The sequence below is a fragment of the Podarcis tiliguerta genome (genome assembly GCF_965153285.1).
Source record: "Podarcis tiliguerta genome assembly, chromosome: 12".
Taxonomy (NCBI): Eukaryota; Metazoa; Chordata; class Lepidosauria; order Squamata; family Lacertidae; genus Podarcis; species Podarcis tiliguerta.
Genome location: NC_139545.1, coordinates 38,638,443 through 38,660,352, shown reverse-complemented (window position 1 = coordinate 38,660,352; position 21,910 = coordinate 38,638,443). Strand labels below are relative to the sequence as shown.

General features: G+C 42.5%; 1 protein-coding gene across 7 annotated transcripts in view; it reads left to right on the top strand.

Annotated features, from left to right (window-relative positions):
• The window catches only part of ARHGAP21 (Rho GTPase activating protein 21), a 105,250-nt gene that overhangs the window by 16,052 nt on the left and 67,288 nt on the right, over positions 1-21,910 (top strand). Inside the window, exon 1 of one of the 7 annotated variants that reach the window (XM_083405987.1) lies at positions 13,222-13,338. The exons of the other annotated variants lie outside the window; for them this stretch is intronic. Coding sequence (XP_083262113.1) covers positions 13,255-13,338 — 84 coding nt within the window. The 5' untranslated portion in view covers positions 13,222-13,254. Of the gene's footprint in view, positions 1-13,221; positions 13,339-21,910 lie in introns of those variants that run through there. 7 annotated transcript variants of the gene reach the window in all.

The following is a 21,910-nucleotide window of genomic DNA, read 5'->3' as shown; positions in this document are numbered from 1 at the left end:
GATTGCTGACCTCAATGTGTGGCCTGGCCGGTATGGAAGGCAGTGCTTCTTCAAATACTTGGGCTCCAAGCCATTTAGAGCTTTAAAGGCGAGCAGAAGCACTTTGAATTGGGTCCAGAAGTGAAAGAGACAGCTTGTGAATTTCTGGCGGGAAATGATTCTTAGGCACTGTGCCAGTCAAAACTCCAGATACTAGCATTCTGCACAGAAGTTTCCAAACCATTTCAAAGGCAGATCTATGTACAATACATTGCAGTAATCCAAATGGGATGTTATCATTGCATGGGTAACCATGGCTAGGTTATCTCTGCCCAGGAGAGGTTGCAGTTGGTATAAAGCTTAAGTGATGCTGATCTGCATAATTAGCCGCTTACCTTTCTTTGTCCAGGACTTTAATCAAATGCTGTGAAATACACGTCCTTTTAACAAACCTACTAATCTTCATATATGTGTAACCTGTTTCTAATACTGGTGGCAAATTTCAGAAATAAACCGTGGGGGAGTTTATTACATTGTGTACACTTCATTAATAGGAGTCTAAAACCACTGCTCAGGAAAAGTATCCTGAAGTGTTGCTACCTTGATGTTGCCTGCATTATTTGGCAAAAAGGCAAAACAAAGGTTAACCATTAAGTTTGGAGTTCTTCATCTTTACCTGAAGAATGGACAAAGAATGAGTAAAATGTCTACAAGTATTGAATAATAGAATCATAGAGTTGGAAGGGACCATGAGGGTCATCTAGTCCAACCCCTGCAGTGCAAGAATCTTTTGTCCATGGGCTCAAAACAATAACCCTGAGATTAAGAGTCTCATGTTCTATCAACTGAGCTATATTGTATGGGATACAGGTGGCGCTGTGGTCTAAACTATTGAGCCTCTTGGGCTTGCTGATCGGAAGGTCGGCGGTTTGAATCCCCATGACGGAGTGAGCTCCTGTTGCTCTGTCCCAGCTCCTGCCAACCTAGCAGTTCAAAACCATGCCAGTAGATAAGTAGATAAATAGGTACCACTGTGACGGGAAGGTAAATTGTGTTTCCGTGCGCTCTGGTTTTCATCAAAGTGTTCCATTGCACCAGAAGCAGTTTAGTCATGCTGGTCACATGACGCGGAAAGCTGTCTGTGGACAAATGCCGCTCCTTCGGCCTGAAAGCAAGATGAGTGCCACAACCCCATAGTCGCCATTGACTGGACTTAACCGTTGCAGGGTCCTTTACCCTTTTACCTTGACCTATTGTTTTACCTTGAAGAGTCAACACTTTATTGCATGCCAGTTTGATAATGGATTTCTTCCTCTTATTTACCTCCCTGCTTTGCAGGTTCTCATTGAAAAATTCCATTTGCTTTACAGAAGAGATGTTGAGGAAGGTCATGCTCCCACAATTAGTGCAGTCAGTTTCACTGGGACGACAGTGGCTGCTTCCTCGGTTCTCAAATCTTCATTGGCTTTTGTAAATAGGCTTCCTTAGTTGCTGTGGTAATAGCAACCCCTCCCTTTCTTTAATTTCAGGACCTCAAGTGAATTTTTAGCAGCCTTCGTAACCTAGGGTAGCAGACAACAGCAGGAGTTAATTCTAGAAGGTACAAACTTCTGAGGATAAATTAATCCCCATAGGTGAGAGAGGTGCTTCGTTAGATCAAGTTTTTTTTAATAGGAGGGTCTTTGGGGCTTAGGTAAAGGTAAAGGGACCCCTGACCATTAGGTCCAGTCTTGGCCGACTCTGGGGTTGCGGCGCTCATCTTGCTTTATTGGCCGAGGGAGCCGGCGTACATCTTCCGGGTCATGTGGCCAGCATGACTAAGCAGCTTCTGGCGAACCAGAGCAGCACATGGAAATGCTGTTTACCTTTCCACCGGAGCGGTACCTTTTTATCTACTTGCACTTTGATGTGCTTTTGAACTGCTAGGTTGGCAGGAGCAGGGACCGAGCAACGGGAGCTCACCCCGTCGCGGTGATTCGAACCTCTGATCGGCAAGTCCTAGGCTCTGTGGTTTAACCTACAGCGCCACCCGCGTCCTTTGGGGCTTACGGAAGACCAAATATAATTCCTATTATGCGTTCTTTCAAAGCTAAAGCCGTTTCTCCTCCAAAATCTAAACAAAGAACCTCTTTGGTGGAATGAAGCAAGATTCCTACGAAGTGTAAACAAGTCAGTAGAAAAAGATGCCAAGCAAGGACTAGGGTGAATAAATGCAGAGTTTTGGCTAGCATGTACCTTTGGGTTCAGTGAGGCTATGATGGAAATCAAGGTGGGCAGCTCTAGCTAAGCTTGCATAGCTAGGCCTGTCCCCAGATGCACTGCCTGAGGAATATGATTTGATGATTGCTGAAAGCTTCTACTTGCATTTAAAGAAGCAGCAATACCAAATGGGAATATAAAAACAGGATCTAGAAAAGCACATTGCTCAGCTATAGCTGTGGCAGGTTATAAACCCCTGTGTAAGGAATAAAACCCCTATGTTTTTTCTCCACTAGCAGAAGTTTAGCCTCTTCCTCCCCACTCTCAGCTATTTGCATACTAAAATTCGCAGGGCGGAAGCCATAATTTATACACAATTGGATGCAAGTTTGGGGGCAGTTTTATGTTACAAGATTCCTAAAAGGAAAGCCTACCCCAACCTTGCAAATAAGCCCAGAAATGTTTCTAGCCCATTAAATGTATGTGAAATCATTGCAATTGAGAAAGCAGTGTTCTCCATACGTGCACTTGCTACATGTGAGCTATGGGCAGATGAGTCATGTAGAAAATTCATTAAGTTTCGGACTCAGAGGCAAGAAATTTACCTGGTTCATGTCACTGAGTCACAAACCTTCTACAGTTGCAGACTTCCAAGCACCTTTTAATCAGTGCTGTGGCTACGGGGGAGCTAGCCAGGTTTTTTTGCCCCGGGCAAAGCCTCCAGAGGGGTGCCATTGAGGCTTCCAGCCTGTGTGTGTGTGTGTGTGTACACAAATTTACATGTGGGGTACCAAACTGGGTCTTTGACCTGTGTGAAAGAAAGCCTAGTTTTGCCCTTGCTTTAACAGAAATTAAGGGAAAGTATGTGTGTATTTTGTGTTTCTCCATAGTGCAGTGTGTGTGTGTGTGTGTGTGTGTGTGAGAGAGAGAGAGAGAGAGAGAGAGAGTGTAAGTATACGGAGGGAGGGAAGCTTGGGTGTACAACAAACAAGATATCCCCAAATGCCATGATTAGAGAAGTCGGAAGAACACATTTTTGGTTCTATAAAACTTGGCTCTTGGGCGCAGATCATGATGAGACATAATTCTGGGTTGTGGGAATTTCCCCTTCATACACTTTTAAACTGCTTCCTGTTGGGCAGGGGAATAAATTCCAATGACAGCCAAGGTCTTAAATTTGCTTTCAAAATGAAAGCTATATTTCCTACTCATTGAACTGAAATGTTTGTCACAAAACACATATCTTAAATTACTCTAGCCGCATTTGAAGTCAAAAAAGCATTGGGCAGGTGATTAGAGGAGAAAGGGTTGTAAAGAGTTTCAAAAGTTCACTTCTGACATATGATTAGTGGTTTGAATTCCAGTGTCTTTCTTTTAAAAAATACGTGAACAGTAGAAAATACACATAAAAAGAATTTAAGAACTGGTCATCTAAAAACTGACTTCACCTCTTTCCCTCAAGCTTTTGTTTCCTTGTCTGATAGGCAAAGATTTGCAGCTTACTCGGTGGTAAGACCTCTGGACCACACTGGGGCTTACCTCCTAGTAAGAATGTAGCCTTATTCATGAAAAAGTCTATGGAAAAAAGAGATTCCTAAACACTTTTGGGTTGTCAAGTCCAGACCCTCCTACACTGTTAAGGATTGTATAAATGCAGAGTTTATCAAGATGTGGCTTCTCCAATCAGTGGACCATTCATGTAAACTAGAGCTCTGGTTTGTTTCCTCTTCGCTGAGTGATTTTAGCAACAGGGACCAGCATGTTTGCTCATTCAGGGTAAGCCATCCTTTGGCTTACTGTGATGTGTGAGCCAGACAGGTGAGGATATTTGATGAAGACCAATGGGTGCTCTATAATGGCTCTATCCAGTTGTAAAGAGAAGTAGTGAATTGGTAGTTGGCTTTATTGAAATAAGGTAGACTTCCTACTCTATCTGCATATATGTATATGCGTGCTTCTTATGAAACATCCCAAAGCAATTTAAGATTAAAAAACAGTGTTCAAGTCCAATACAGACCAGCATATGTAAAATAAGAGAGATGTTAGTATTCTGTTTAATAAAATAAAAATACCGAGAAATTGAAATAAAAAGATGTGAGATTAAAACAGTGCTTAAAGTGCATATTTTTTTTGCAATAAGTTAAGCTAAAACTGCAGTAAAAATCACACACCAGTCACGGGAATAATGATTTTAACTAGTAATTTGCTGGAAAGCTTGGTTGGAACAGCAAGGCCCTTTCCAGTTATCTATAACACAGGAGAACATTCCTTTCCCCTGAAATCTTTTGTTATGTTCCTTTAGTCCCTTTATCCTTCTGCAATTTATCCTTAAGTAAGTGCCATTGAAAAATAATACTTATTCTTCTCCTTTTACACCTCCCTTTGTTCTGGCTGGTATGTTTGATCATACCCTTGCCCACAAGGACTTACAATGTATGCCCTTTTGTATTTTGTAAAGTGTTGTAGCATCATCATCCTCATAATATTCAGGCAGGCCTCCTTAGGCAATGCTGTCCATAGCTGTGAGACCACAGTAAGGAAGGCCTTGCTGGGGGCACTTGCAGGTTAAACTTTGCGTAGGTCTGGGCTCCTCAGCAAAGCCTATAACTCGATTTGCTATACAGTCGTACCTTGGAAGTCGAGCGGAATCCGTTCCGGAAGTCCGCTCGACTTCCAAAACGTTCAAAAACCAAATCGCAGCTTCTGATTGGCTGCAGGAAGCTCCTTCAGCCAATCAGAAGCTGCGGGAGCCCCGTCGGACGTTCAAGTTCCAAAAGAATGTTTGCAAACCAGAACAATCACTTCCGGGTTTCGGTGTTTGGGAACCGAAATGTCTGAGTTCCAGGGTGTTCGCGGTCCAAGGTACGACTGTACTCACTCAAAAAACAACAACACTCAATACCAGAAATACAGATGCTCCTGAACGGACTGTTCGCATTTGGAACCAGTTAAAGCCATATAGACCATAGTTCTAATTGCCAAGTCTGAATAAAATAAAGCAGTTGAGATTCACTTACCTTTGAATTCCAGGCTTTGTCAATGTTACCTACCCTCTGTGGGCTTCTCTAATGCTTTGTTCCTGTAGGCGTCAACTGATCCCTTACTGCTTTCAACCTCCTTCCCTGCCACAACCAGCTCCCCCCTCCCTCCTCCCGCAAGTTCCACAGCTGCGAATAGGTGAATCATTTCACATATGGAATGCACATAGTTTTAAAAGGTCTCTGAAACAAAGCTAGTCAGCTTTGATGTTGGGGCATTCTGAACATGGGAGGGCAGGGAGAAGAAGAGAGGAAAGCTTCCTGCTCAAACAGTGGCAAAGCAATTGGGTAAGTTAATTGACATGATTGCCATCAATTTGCGGACAAGTCAACTGATGTCTCTTTCAATAAAAGGCTCCTGCAGGCTCCCTTTAGATCTTTCCCTCTCATGCTTTGTAGATTATGTATTGCAGTTCATTGTTTGGGTCCTCCCCCCCCCCCACTCCATGCTTATTATCTGCTGGATTTCTTGCCATGTTTTTGTAGATTGGACTGTAATGTTCACATTCCCTAGGTAGCACAAACAGACACACCAGGGAGCTTATGTTTACTTCGGAGCTTAGTTGCTTAATGCCAAGCTTGCTAAGGACTAGAAACTGAACCAAAGATGGACTGGGAAAGTAGTTTTCTTATAATATTAGGAGAGAGAATCTGGTTCAGTCCTATCATTCTTTAACCTAGTAGTCTTTGCGTTGCTTTGCTTTAGCGGTGTTAGACCTGTGTTCAAGATTTAATACGAGCTGTGGGATATTAATAGCTGTTGGTTCACATATTGACTTTTGAACATTTTGTAGTACAGTGGTACCTCTGGTTACGTACTTAATTTGTTCCGGAGGTCCATTCTTAACCTGAAACTGTTCTTAACCTGAAGCACCACTTTAGCCAATGGGGCCTCTCGCCGCTGCTGCACGATTTCTGTTCTCATCCTGAAGCAAAGTTCTTAACCCGAGGTAGTATTTCTGGGTTAGCGGAGTCTGTAACCTGAAGCGTATGTAACCTGAGGTACCACTGTATGCCATTAAGAAAGCATTTGTCCATTTCTTCCTTCCCTTCCTTCGAGTCTCTTCCTTAAAAACTCATGTTTTCTACATGGCTTCTTGTTTATGCTATCTATCTCTATCTCTCTTATCTTACAGGATTTCTTTTACCTACCCTTCGCCATAAATTCCCAGAGAGGGTTAGAAAAATATAAAAACACAACATTAAAATGAGTTGAACTGGAGATTGTGGTTTACACCAACTATGCTTGGTTTAAGCCAGTCACCTTCATAATTCATAGTTTTATGTGGACTTGTTTTGAAACTGACCAGAATTAGTAAAAACAAAACAAAAAAGCCCATGGTCATTAATTTCAATGCAACAACAAACTGAGTTTAAGGGAAACTGAGAATAAAGATGGCTACAACTTATCTACCTAGCTGTGCATGAAGAGAGTTGTGGGAGGAGCACATGAACCTAAGGGTTCGCCAGGTGTGTTCAACTCATGCAAACTGTCCCAAACCTTGGACTACTGGGTCCAGGGACTAGTTAGTGATCTCAGACGCAAGAGTCTATGCTATTTATTCTGTATATTGTCAGGATTATCAGTGGAGGTGTGCATGGGTGAACTTGTATCTGAACATTATAACGTGCTTAGTTCTTAAATAATGAATATTTATGGCTGCTGACCAAACAACATGGATACCTACTTTCCATATCATTGATTTGTCCAGTAAATTCCAGCTCTTGTTTGTGGAAAGTTCTGGACACTTAAAGCTTGATCCTAGGTATCTTTACTTTAAGCCAGAAACTTAAGTGGGTGTTAGCGTTCTGGGGGTTGCATCTAAAGCCAAAATCGTGTATAGTCAAAACCTACTGGATTAAATGGCGGGAGGTATTGCCAGAGTCATTTCCCCCAGATCCCTACCCCTTTTCTGCTCCTTTAATATATATTTTTTGCTACACGCTTAAAGCTGAATGAACACAAATTAAATGTGCGTAAGTTGTGGGCAAGCATAGAAATTGCGGCATCATTCAAGAAACTGAACAAGTTAAAATAAGATTCTTGAATGTGTACATTACCAAACAAATCTGTCTCTTGTCTCTAAACTGGATGTGACTGATGGGTGTTATAGTTCAAACATGTGGAGGTCACAAGTTTGACGTAGGCTACTCTTAGCAAACTAATTCTGCAGTGCAAATGGCGCACAGGCTATGGGACCAAAAGTTTTAGAAATGCTTTATTTAGCTACAGAGTAATATACTTTAATTATTACTTAGAATAGGATTGTATTCAACTAAGTTCTATTTAGAAAAGACAAGTTGAAATTATAGACCTAACCTAGTCACATCTTTTAATTTCCGTGGGTTGACTTAACATTGAATACAATGCCTATATTTCAAAATGGGAAACTTTATTTTAAACTGATCCACTGTGACTTCTGTAAAGAAGGATAATCCTAGTGCCACCGTTGCTAGTGTCTGTGGCTTGTTGCTAAAGTTGGAAAAGACTTGAAAGTTTCCCCATAGCAAATATAATGTGTAATGAAATGCCAGTAATGTTCAAGACCAGCTTCTCTTTGTTCAGAAGGTAAACACCAAAATCATGAAGTCCTTATCAGGCTCCAGTGCAGAACAATCCAAATAGAGAATATAAAACACAACCCCAGTGTTTTTTAACAAGGCAGTGCCTTTTTGATCTCTCCCTGGTGGTAGAATGGCTCGAGGAGATGTCCCGCATTCCTGGGAGTCTTGTGTGCCTGTAAAATTCAATTAGTAGTGAGAGCTCAAATCTACTGTTTTTGAGAGCTGTGTGCATCAGTGGTATTTGGTATTTTCCTTTTACAGATTATGCATACTTTGAATTAATAGCTTGTAGCTGCAGTTGCCACATCTACATTCTTGGTTTGATGGCAGTATCTGGCATTTTATACAATAAATGCAGGTCTCAGATCTCTTTCAAGGATATCACTGGAAAAGGGTTGAATATATAGTCTTTGGTTTTCAAGACCATCAAGCAGTTCTTCATGCTCTCTCCTCATTGTTGTCCTTCTCAGAAAGGTATATTTTTCTTATGTGCTGTGGAAATAGAAGAACATTCATACATTCTTCCCAAGCCTTCCTTTTGCATATGCAAGGTAGTATTTTCTCTAAAGAAGGATCCCTATGTAGGAACATAACGTGGCAAACGTTAAACCAGTATTCAGAATTAATATTTCTTTTTCCCTCAATAAGGCACTCTAGTCACCTTCTGGTATCTATTAAAAATATTTCTTTCATAATTCACATTATTATTATTATAATTAATTTAATTCTAACTACTTCCTGTCTACCTGCCGCTGTGTAAACACATGCCCTTTAAATATGTACACATTATTATTATTTTGCAAGTCTTTGCAAAACGGAATAGTTTCAAAAGCACCCCCTGGGGGATCTTCTAGGTTGGAACTGGCCCATGATGACAGCTTTAAGCAGAGAAAAGCAGTCTGTTGTGCAGACCGTTATCCCATAGTGTCTCTTGGTGCTGACAGTTGGGGCACTTGTGGGTGTCAAAGCCAACACTCTTGTGTGAAAGCTGTGCCGAACATGGTTTACTAATCCCAGCACAATCGCCAGGGCGAAAGAAGCACTGTTGCCAGCATCTGTCAATGAAACCTACACCATAAGGCGAATATTCAGATTGCCACACTTGTTCATTCATTTCTTACACATGTATTCTGCCTTTACTCCAGAGTGGCTTAGGGTTCTCAGTGAGTTTAGAATGTGACAGACATGCCTCATTTCAGAAGGCTCTTTCAGATCTCCCTTTAGCTGTTAACATAAGCGAATATTTAATATCCTGAGATTTAAAAAAAAACACCATTGTTCACTGGTCATTCACAAACACTTTTTTCTATTTTTCCTTTTGGGTGATATGGTTCATTTCTCCAGTTGCTTTATGAGTTTCAGTTATTCAGTTTGTTTTGTTTCTGGGTGCTGGCGAAGATCAGATGAAACCAGTACAGTGGTACCTCAGGTTACATATGCTTCAGGTTACATACGCTTCAGGTTACACACTCCGCTAACCCAGAAATAGTGCTTCAGGTTAAGAACTTTGCTTCAGGATAAGAACAGAAATCGGGCTCCGGAGGCGCGGCAGCAGCAGGAGGCCCCATTAGCTAAAGTGGTGCTTCAGGTTAAGAACAGTTTCAGGTTAAGAATGGACCTCTGGATGAATTAAGTACTTAACCTGAGGTACCACTGTACACTCTTCTTGCAATCCCTGACTTCATTAGAGCATCCTGAGGTCTTAAGTTTAAACGGAGTTGATCTGTTACACTGAGGATAGTGTTGCAGGCTGTGCTATAGATAACTGGTAGAGATAGCTTGTGGTAACATTTGCATTTTGTTTGAGGCTGGAGTAGTTAGCACAGTAAACATTGCAAAAGGACTCAGCAGAAAGACATTGGCCAGAAGTGCAGAGGCGTAAATGTCTCAGTCAGTGAGACAAGGCAGTTCTGATTTCCCATCAACTGTCTCTACGAAGTCCCTGTCCAAGATAATAGCATGGCAAGGGACAATCAGACAATTCAGAAACAATCCTGGAAGTAGTGTCCCCTTTACTTAGGAAGGTCTAAGCAGCTTGGCTTTCCCTGGGTTTCCCTGGCTTGGTCTCGCCATCATGTGAAAGTGTGACATGACGACCATAAATGGTAGTTTTACATTGTCCAGTTTACCAAATTTGCTTTGCAAAGTGATAAGGCCCTGACATTTTCAGTCTGCATCCTTTGATCTCCAACTCATGTATGTTTATCTTAAAATTTTATACTACACCCCAGTGTTGTAATTATGTTACTTAAATCTTGTGAAGCAGTTGTAAACAATAAAAAAACTTAGCAAACAGTAAGAGCAGCATAACAGTAAAAGTCACACCAGCCAAATAAAAAATTCGGCTCAACCATTCTAGAATGCCTCTAGTGCTGAAAAGACAGAAGAGTTAGATACCAGGTGAACCTCATCAAAGAGAGCTTTCCTGAGGAATGACCTTAAATGGATGGTAAGGTTTTCATGGGAGGAGGTAATGCATGATTTCGTAATGTGTGAAGAGCATTGGTACAGTGGTGCCAATAAGTGCAACAAAACAACAAGATCTTACATTGCAGAGCTTTGGTGATAGTGTGGGGAGTGGGCTTCAATTTGCATCTTCAAAATGGTCCTCTTTGTTTCAGTGGAACCTTTATTGACAGGGCAAATTGTGGGGCTGGTGGCTCCCCTTCCACTTTGGCCCTTAGAGCCAATAATTCTCCAGAATCACCATGATGGTGTGTCCAACTGCATATAGTACTCTTCTGAATATGGATCCAGCAGTCATCTCTCCCTAGCACAGCCATCTAGCATGTACCACATCCCTGGCACACTCCGCAACTGGATTTTCACAATTAGCATGAGAGAGTGATGCATGTTTAAAAAGTATGTCACCAGCCTGAAAAGTTTCGAAAACTCTGTAAGTGGCCCATAATGGCACTTGTATCTGATCACACAGATTGTTGCTTACAGTACTGTAAAGTTCACAAGTGGATTTGCCTGTTTCCCTTTCTATTCATTGGCAGGCAGTAATGTAAAAACTGTTTACTCTGCGTTTCTGTAGAAGAAAATTACCTAGAAAGAGTTTGGCAGGCATATAAGAGCATTGGCTCTCTTTCCCCCTCCCCTCTTGTTTCTGCAGTGTGACAGTGACCTTGGTATGAAATGACTGATGTGCTGTTTCTGTGTGAGCATGGGTTTCCTGTTCCTAAAGGAAAAGGCAATTCTCTGTTCTTTGCAGTCAATAACAAAAATGATTATATATTTGTAGGTAGGCTCACCCCACCCCAATTTGTCTGCTGGGAAATTAAGCTAAAGCAACTCCAAATTAATATTGGGTAGTATTTGCCTGTAGTGTGCAGAAACCTTGGCTAGAGTTTGTTGCCCTCCACTAAGGCCAGGGGTCAGCAACCTTTTTCATCTGTGGGCCGGTCCACTGTCCCTCAGACCATGTGTTGGGCCGGACTATATTTTTTTTTTTGGGGGGGGGGGGATGAACGAATTCCTATGCCCCACAAATAACCCAGAGATGCATTTTAAATAAAAGGACACATTCTACTCATGTAAAAACACACTGATTCCCTGACCATCCGCGGGCCAGATTGAGAAGGTGATTGGGCCGCATCTGGCCCACGGGCCTTAGGTTGCCTACCCCTGACTATGGCTGTGAGTCAACAAAAAGCTATTTAAAAAACATCTCTTAGGAGTTCTCTGTCCCCCTCCCCCCGCAACGGCCAATAATTGTACTGGCTTTAACAAAAGTATCTTATTATTTTTAAAGAATTAAATAGGACATATTCTCTTTTTAATTGGTTATTTTTTGTAGCTTTGGATTTGTCCCACATACCATGTTAAAATTATTTTTAAAACTTCATGGAAAGAGGAGGAGGAATTCCGTTGTACATAAGGCTGTCAGGTCCATATTGCTTCTATCCTAATGGTGGAAATGGTCCTGGGCGCTAAGATAGGGTCCCCATTTGTGCTTTGGCATATTTCTTTCTGTGGCTTATGATGGTTTAACCATACACAGAACCAGTACTACCGGTGCTGATAAGTTCTGCTGGACCTCGTTATAGAGCCAAAATACCATGACTTGTATTTCCCAGGTCAGATATCATATTTATTCCTAACTTAGTGGTCGTGAAGGGAAACCAGAATAGGCAGGCAGCAAGTCCAGTGTTGGCTTTATGGTTCTCAAGGCATTATTCATTACTAGATAACTGTCTTTCCTATAAGATCCTTGAGGAAAATCACATGTTTTCAGTTTATGTAGGGTTTTTTTTTGGGGGGGGGGGATTGCATTGAAACATGGTCCGAGTTGAACTATTCCCTTCCCTTTAGTCTTTCTCTTGCTTCATTCACAATATCTTTCCCTTCTCACATTTTCAGTCTTGCAGTTTTCACTTTTTTACTATTATTGACTGGGAAAAGTAACACTATGATTACCTTTCAAAAGGTTCATCTCCATCTGTATATGTCGATATGTCATCTAACTGGAGGTTTTTGCATGAATATTTGCAGAACAACTGGGGAAATAATAATAATAATAATAATAATAATACATAGCATTTACATAGTGCTTTCAACTGGAGTGTTGTTGTTTTTTAAAAAAATCATTTTTATTAACTGGAGTGTTGTTTTGAGTCTCAATAGTTTGAGAATTCAGAATTTATGAAAGCAGTCTATAGTTGATTTAATTTAAAATACACAGCATGATCTTAAAAAGGTAAAGGTAAAGGTACCCCTGCCCTTACGGGCCAGTCTTGACAGACTCTAGGGTTGTGCGCCCATCTCACTCAAAGAGGCCGGGGGCCAGCGCTGTCCGCAGACACTTCCGGGTCACGTGGCCAGCGTGACATCACTGCTCTGGCGAGCCAGAGCCGCACACGGAAACGCCGTTTACCTTCCCGCTAGTAAGCGGTCCCTATTTATCTACTTGCACCCAGAGGTGCTTTCGAACTGCTAGGTTGGCAGGCGCTGGGACCGAACAACGGGAGCGCACCCCGCCGCGGGGATTCGAACCGCCGACCTTTCGATCGGCAAGCCCTAGGTGCTGAGGCTTTAACCCACAGCGCCACCCGCGTCCCAGCATGATCTTAGGTGGTGTTTATTTGAAATTGACTCACTTGAGTCGAATGGAATTTTATATCCAAGTTAAGCTTGCATGAAATTGCAGCTTTAACATTGCACTGAGTTCTGATGTAATTTCCTTAATTTGCAGCAAGGAACACAGGGAGTTGCACGCTGTATAGAATACATGCTGTAGCAAATGATCCTAAAATATTCAGGGATTTCTCATTCTCCCTCTCCTAATTTGGCACCACCTACCTGCATTTTTAAGCGCTCTCTGCAGTCAGCTGTCTTGCTGACTAGGCAGATGCGGGAGGGAGAGAAAGGTCCTCTTTCCTGAATCTCTTCACTGCATAGCTCACAGATCTAGTACTACACGGGCAAAAGCTGAGTCAGAGAAGAGATGCAGTCTGCGCTATAGGCTTTCATGGCCCAGTTCAGGCTTTTAGACTGCATGATCAACCACAACTGGAGTTTGATATGTAACCTGTATTGCGCTTGGAGTGGTCAGGTTTGTCCATTATATTTAGTTGTTTATGAAGAGGGGGAAAATACTGTGCAAAAGGCACAAACGAAACCCCTTGTCCCTTTTCTTCCCCCCTCCCCCTTCCATCTCCTATGCTGTATAATATGCCATAATATTTAGTGAAGGACAGTCAGCTGTGTCCTATGTAAAAGGATTGCTTTACTGCTGTAGTTAACTTAGTTTAGCTGCTGAATTGGTTACTGGGAACTGCTTTTGCAAAGACTTAACAGGACAGATTGCAGTAAAGGATGCAGCAAAGTAAGAGGCAGTTCAGTTCAAGAAGGGCTTAGAGATGCTGAAGGAATAGACTGATTTAAAAGCATGCATTTGCATGGAACTATAGTTGTTACATAGCTTTCTTTCAGGGATATATACCAACATTATTCAGGGATATATAGCAAGATTATTATACATTCCTTTTTGTACAGGGAAAGGCTTTAATCATACAGATGTTGGGGTATAGGAGTTTGACATTGCTTAGAAAGTAAATAACCTCAAATGTAATGTGCTTTTAGTTACCAGGCTAGTTTTTAACATAAGCGAGGTAAACTTGTTTATGTGAGTTTGAGGTAGTAGCTGGAACTAGCACAATTTTGGTTTCAAGAAAACTGCAGTTTTTTCCTATTTTTAGGCTCTGAAATTCAGTATTGGAAAACTTGACTTTGCTTCTGCCTCAGAATAAAGGACAAATTACTGGAAGGAAGAACTCTGCATCTTAAAGGGGGGACAGGACCCTGAGAAAGGGCATGGAAGGGCTGAAAGTCATGAAAGGAGGAAGGAGTGTTATGTGCTGGGAATAGGGGTGTGTGTGTGTGTATGAATGAGAGAGAGAGAGAGAGAGAGAGAGAGAGAGAGAGAGATATGATGGGTGGGAACTGCAGTTATCTGTCCCATGTGAAGTAGTATGAGAGTAGGTGGAATCAGGTGTTCCTGGTTGATCCTGGCAAGGTTGGCAGTGTGCCCTAAAGAGTGGCTTCCTTTATCCTAGCTAGGAACTGAATTCTGTGCTTCTGGGGACTGGAGTACGGTATTACCAACTTTAGTGAAGATTTACTTACTTATGCCAAAAGAAAAGTCCTTGTTTTCTGTTTTTTTCTTAAAAATTATAATCATAATTTTCATAAAAACATAATCATAATCATAAAAATTATAACCCATAATCAAGATGGGTGACACCTGGCTTGAGAGCAGTACATGTGAAAAGGATCTAGGAGTCTTGGTTGACCACAAACTTGACATGAGTCAACAGTGTGACGCGGCAGCTAAAAAAGCCAATGCAATTCTGGGCTGCATCAATAGGAGTATAGCGTCTAGATCAAGGGAAGTTATAGTGCCACTGTATTCTGCTCTGGTCAGACCTCACCTGGAGTACTGTGTCCAGTTCTGGGCACCACAGTTCAAGAAGGACATTGACAAACTGGAACGTGACCAGAGGAGGGCAACCAAAATGGTCAAAGGCCTGGAAACGATGACTTATGAGGAACGGCTAAGGGAGCTGGGCATGTTTAGCCTGGAGAAGAGGAGGTTAAGGGGGGATATGATAGCCATGTTCAAATATATAAAAGGATGTCACATAGAGGAGGGAGAAAAGTTGTTTTCTGCTGCTCCAGAGAAGCGGACACGGAGCAATGGATCCAAACTACAAGAAAGAAGATTCCACCTAAACATTAGGAAGAACTTCCTGACAGTAAGAGCTGTTCGACAGTGGAATTTGCTGCCAAGGAGTGTGGTGGAGTCTCCTTCTTTGGAGGTCTTTAAGCAGAGGCTTGACAACCATATGTCAGGAGTGCTCTGATGGTGTTTCCTGCTTGGCAGGGGGTTGGACTCGATGACCCTTGTGGTCTCTTCCAACTCTATGATTCTATGATCATCATCACCTGCCCCTCCCTCTCCAAACCCTTTCCAATTGTTCAGCAGTGGGGAGTAGGCAGGACTGATTCTTCAGCCCCACCCTTTACCCCTTTACTCAACTTCCAGGATAACCACTCTGCCCTTGGTTTTACACATCTTGGGTTAGCAATGCCGTACCCATGGACACAGTGTCATCCTTGAGGGCTTCCTGTGGTGTCCGCAAAGCATCTGAGGTCCCTTCTCCTGCCATCATGAAGTAGAGAAGGTGACTTTTCTTTTTCCTGCTCTTGAAAAGTAGGCGGAAATGAAGTGGGAGGTGCTGCTCTCTCCCACTTCCTGTTTCAGCTTTTATGGGTTTTCAAGGCTCAGATTGGAACTTGAGCATCTGTACATAAACTGGAGTGACAGAGAGGGCAGAAGGGAAAGAAGGGGAGGGGAGGAGGGAATAGAGGACAAAGAGGGGTGCAAGAGAGAGAGAAAGAGAATGGAGCCCTGGGAGAAGGTGTATGTGGATCCAGTAAAGCAGATCCTCCTGAAATGGCACAATCTTTTCACAGTATCCTTCTACCCCATCTACCATCAGCTAGTGGATCACATATCTATGTTGACTCCATTGAGCTGGTTCAAGAACATGAATCTGAGACATGGATATTTATGGAGCCTCGTAATTTTTAAAAGGGATCCTTGCAAAAGCACTATCAAATCATAGGTCATCTCTGCATCCACGGAGGTATTCTGTGATTTGTAGCTGGTTTTGCTGGCACAAGGATCTGTATCATGGATCAATATTTATTTGGCAAGCATGGGATCTTCTTACTATGCAGATTACCAATGTAAGCTTTAGTATGATGGTGGGTTTTTATGGGGGTGGGTGGGGCTGTGTAGAAGCATGCAAGTTCAAAAGGATCAGATTTAGTTCAACTGGATCTGACTTTTACACAGGACCTAAGTATGTGTGTGGATGTGTATACTTTCTGTCTGTGGGGTGGGAGGGGAGTGACCCTGGGGTGGGTCTCTCAAAATTCCAGATGTACTTATGGGCCCAAAGAGGTTGGCGACCCCAGCTGCCACTTTAGAAATAATGGAAAGGACTCTTCCTGCTAGTGTTGGTGAGGGGCTAAGCAAGTGGGCGTTCTTAATTCAACATGGCCATCACAACTTAAGCATTCTTTGCATTGGCTGTGAGATTCCCTTGGAGTGGGTGGGGAACAGTAGCTACTCAAGGCGGGCCCAACCAAGTCATCTCAGCCACAGCTTGCTTTGACAAACTTCAGTGGCAAAACCTTCAGTAGCTTGACTTGTTTGTGCAAGGAACAATTCCTCCTTGCCCATGGCAAGTAATCAGAGTCATCAGAAGGACTTTAGAAGAGCTATGCTGAATCACGCCAAAAGTCTGCCTGGACCAGTATACTGCTTCCCACTGTGGCCAGCCAGAAGCTTTCAGGAAGCCTGTAAAGGAAGACATGAAGGAAACAACTTTTCTTTGTTTGTTTTCTTTGCATCAAATGCTATGCAGAAGATGCACTGCCTTTGAACACAGAGGTCCCATTTTAGCTTTCATGATGGTATCCAGGCATGAATTGAGTGCTGCACTTCTCGTTTTTAAAACTAAGCGGTTTTTTGCAACTAATATATTGGACTGGATCCTTATATTACGGTAGTTAGTTGACTTACGGTAGTTAGTTGGACTTACGGTAGTTAGTTGGACTTGGTTTCCATTGAAATTAGGACTTGTACCATTGATTCCCATGGGTCCTAAGCTCAATTAACATAGAGGCTACAATTCTATATCAGGTATACCCAGTGCTATTTTTCTAGAAAAATAGGTGCCAGAACTCACCACGAACGCCTCCGATGTTCTCTTATAATGGCAATGGCGCCCACTTGAGAAGTGCTGGAACTGAGTTCCGGCACGTTCCGGCTGAAAAACAGCCTTGGGTATACCTACATTCCTAGGAATAACTTTTGGGCAGAGGATTTTACTGCTAGTCTGGATCCACAACATGTTTACGAGGTCATTACAAATTTTTTCTAAGGTAGTATAAATTAGGTCTCTTTGAGACTTGTAAATATCCACATCAAATAATTATCTGGCTGATAATGAGGTGTTGGTGGGGAGAGGTCCAATAGCTGAGTGTAAAAAAGGAAACTGCCTTTTAAAATTCAGAACAAAGTGCTGATTTTCCTTTCTTTTTGTGCTTTAAGAAGGACAGTTCAGCTAAGCTTTTAGACACTTGAGTTTTCTTAGACAGCAGACTTCCTGTAATGAATGAAGGGGAACTTCATCTACAGTTCATGTCTTTGAGCCCGCCACAAAGTAGTTTATGTTCAAGCAGAAATGGAATGTGAATGCTGAAAGGTCCAGTGTTGGTCTTTGTATGTATGAAATGTGTAATCCTAGTTCAAACCAGTCATGGAAAATAGGGCCTCTAGGAATTTCAGATGTGACAGTCTTCTGGGTCTCTCTGTTTACTTGAGTCTTCCTTCAATTCTCAGTCCTTTGGGTCACTTATGGAAAGGATTCACCTGCATAATAAATGCACCACCAGGAGTGGGAGAGACCAGCAATCCACACGCCCAAGAGGAAAGGGCGGAACTGGGTCATATGGTTAAATGAAACGTCTTGGGTGGATCTTGGCATGTATAAACTCTGGGGCTGTGGTTTATATGACTGGGCAAGCGACAGAGGTAAACATAAAAAAATCCAGTCATATAGGTGTGACTTCATAAAAGACTCAAATCGAGATTACATTGCAGTCCAAGTCATCATACAGCATATTTTCTAAAGAGATTTCTGCACAATAAGCTGGAGGTGATAAATCCTTCATGAAGTTAAAGAGCACTGTAATATAGGTGTTCCTTGTTTTTATTGCGTGTGTCTTTTGGGTTGCTGCTTCACTGTTTCGGTTCTATCTGTGGTTTTGTTTCTTACATTTTATATCCCACACCCTTCCTCTAAAGAAGTCCAGGATGGTGTAGGCTACATAGGGATTATTCCTACAGTTAACTTTGAAGAGGCCAACTCAGAAGTAGTTGTTGTTTAGTCGTGTCCGACTCTTTGTGATCCCATGGACCAGAGCACGCCAGGCACTCCTGTCTTCCACTGCCTCCCGCAGTTTGGTCAGACTCATGTTTGTAGCTTCAAGAACACTGTCCAACCATCTCGTCGTCTGTTGTTCCCTTCTCCTTGTGCCCTCCATCTTTCCCAACATCAGGGTCTTTTCCAGGGAGTCTTCTCTTCTCATGAGGTGGCCAAAGTATTGGAGCCTCAGCTTCCGGATCTGTCCTTCCAGTGAGCACTCAGAGCTGATTTCCTTAAGAATGGAGAGGTTTGATCTTCTTGCAGTCCATGGGACTCTCAAGAGTCTCCTCCAGCACCGTAATTCAAAAGCATCAATTCTTCGGCAATCAGCCTTCTTTATGGTCCAGCTCTCACTTCCATACATCACTACTGGGAAAACCATAGCTTTAACTATACGGACCTTTGTTGGCAAAGTCTCTGCTTTTTAAGATGCTGTCTGGGTTTGTCATTGCTTTTCTCCCAAGAAGCAGGTGTCTTTTAATTTTGTGACTGCTGTCACCATCTGCAGTGATCAGAAGTAGGCTTAGAGGTAATTAGTGGCCCAGAGTCACCTAGCGATCATCAGTGGTGATAATGATTGATTTTAATTTAATTTAATTCAAAGTGAAGTTCCTGGTTCTCTTTCCATCATTTCACCTTCACTACAATCCTGCAAGGTTGGTGAGTGTCATACGTAGGGACTTGCCCAATATCATCCAGTGAGAGCTTCATGGCCTAGTGGGGAATTTGAATCTGGGCCCCCTCAGTCCCATTCTTACACTCTAGACAAAACACTTTGCTGAACGAGGGTTTCTCTGTTGCCAGCTTAAATACAGCAGGACAACTTTCTCTTTTCTCTTTTGACTTGGATCCAGTTCATGCATGAACTGAGGCTGGCACCCTCCTTACCTGATGAAGTGAGCCAGCCCTCCTCCCTTCCACCATTCAGATAACATCTTTTGTAAACCAGGTAATCCATGCAATCTAACTGCCCCTAATTCTGACAGAAAAGAATCACAGGAACTGAATCCTGTGATCAGCCTACTGGCCTTAGAAGTTGAGAATAAATAAGTTGGGGAGTGAGGATGTTCTTAAACCTTCATGTAGAAATGGAAGGTCAAGGGCATATTTATGTTGAAGGTCATTTCTGTTCCTCTACCAAACTCCAGTTTTTATTGGAAGGCAATTTCAATGTTGAAATACTATGATTTCTGTACTTTTTAACCCTCTGTTTCAGGGTGTGCCATTTTGTATACATGGTTTACTCAGATTTTTAGTGCTGCATTTTAAATCACCAGCGTTTTATTTATAGTAATGAACATCTGGCTCATGGTCCCTGTATATTTTGTAGTAGTCATAGTGACAGAGGAACAGGACTTAGGACCTTGGAATGTGAAATACATCTGTGCTCCAATACCATCTTATTTCTTGGCCTTAGTAGGCACTTGTCTCAGACTTTGAAACTTTAGCAGCAGTAAGAGCTAGAAACCGGATCTTCAAAGAGTTGTTGGGTTGTGGGGTTTTTTGGGGGTGGTGGTGGTATCCTTGCATAATTCTACATGCACTCTTTAAGTCATTCATATTTGCTTGATGCTGGGTAAAGTTCTGGTGTAAGCACTTGATTGCTGCTGAGGCGAACGCATTGCTGCCTATCCTGCCTGGGTCCCTGACGCTTCTGCTCCCTGTAGCACTGCAGCTGCCAGGCAAACACCCACGCCCAACACAGATGTCTGGTGGCACCAACACTGTTGGAATGGAATCTGAGTGGTCCCAGGTGGCTCCACCTGATAGAACACCTGGTCCACTGTGGACCAGCCAGTGTGTTAAGATCAGCCAGGGAGGCTGTCTTGGTGGTGGTGACTTTCACTGAGGTGCACTGGCAGCAAGGGCTTTCTTGGTGGTGGCACCCTAGCTTTGGAACTTCCTGCCCTCAGATACAATCGGTGTAAATGCTTATGAATTTCTAGCTCAAGTTAAACACCTGGTTCCAGTTTTTTGAGGGGGAAAGTTTGAGCGGGGGTGGTGGTGGCAGAGCGGTGGACCCACATGAGAAGATGAGATGAGCATGCAGGATCAGGCCAATGACCCATTTATTCCAACATCCAGTTCTCACAGTGACCAGCCAGTTCCCCCTCAATTTTTCCCCCTGGGCCTTCACATTTCTAATGAGCAAAAATACAGCCAAAGTTAAGCACTTTAAAGTCCTGGTGATTATGAAGCATTGTTACCCATATTTTTCACTCTATAACACACACCAGACCATAACACGCACGTAGTTTTTAGAGGAGGAAAACAAGAAAAAAAATATTCTAAACGAGACAGTGGATATTTGATTTTTGTGGTTCATGCTGTGGCCACAGACATGTGATCTGACAGTGAGTTTGGAGTAGCCCAATGCAAAAATCCTGAGTATCCATGTGGATCCATGCTTTGTAACCACGTTTTTGCACCACTGCGGCCCCAGGCAACAGTGGGTGCATGATTTCTTTGGTGCAAGATGTAGCCATGGACATGCTATGTGATCTGATGGTGAATTTGGGGTGACCCAGTGCAAAAATCCTGAGGATCCATGTGGATCCGTGCTTTGTAACCACGTTTTAAGTGGGGAAGGAAGGAAAAGCACTCAAGGGACAAGGAACACGCGGAGAAGAATGCTGCTAATAATGCAGGAGAGGAGTTTAAGGGGAGAAGAAGCACGCGTGGGGTGTGTGGAGAAGGATGCTGCTAATAATGCAGAAGAGGGGTATAAGGGGAGAAGGCTCCTCTCCCCTCCCGCTTTGCTCCTTTAAAGAAGCAGGCTCTCTGTCCCTCTCTCCTCCCCACTCAGCGGCTCTTCTCCCGCTTTGCTGTTTCAAAGCGAGCCACGGAGGAGGGAAGGAATGTGAACCATGGATCCTGTGCTCACGACTGCAGCAGATCCCCTCCGCCACCCGCAGGCATTTGCTCCATAACACGCACAGACATTTCCCCTTACTTTCTAGAAGGAAAAAAGTGAGTGTTATGGTGCAAAAAATACGGTAGTTTGCATTTTGTTTCGAACTTTTCTATGTTGCTACTTAGAAGTAAGTGTGTTGTGCTTATAGGTCACTTAGTTCCCTAGAATCACAGTAAACGGACATTGCTAGGTGTCTGTCTCTTTCTGTGTATGCGTCAGCGCACACACAAACATAATATAAAAGGCTTTTAAGATACTAGATTTTACTTGTGGTGTGTGGAGATGCGACAGTGTGGCCCCATGACAGTATTTGGACTTTTCTTCCAAAGCCTGATAATTCACGAAATCTCTGAATGACTTTTAGCAACTTCCATTCTCTGAGCCACATTTACATATCTGTGTAAAAAAAAATAAACAAATCCATACCATACCTTGCAAATGTGGGAATATGGAACATAAATTATGTACAACACATTGCAAATTTGTTGAATAATAAGGATAAGCTTCATGCCCTGAAATTGTTCTTAAGTTTTATTGATTGTTTTATGTGTTACGAACAACTCAGTTACGATTTAAGAACAACTCAGCTACAATATCACTGCAGCATTGTTGTATATATGGTCTTCAAAAATGTTGTAAAATGTGCATGATAAATATTTCTTATTTTTTTATTTAGTGGTTTTGCCCTGAAATGTTCTATCATATCTACG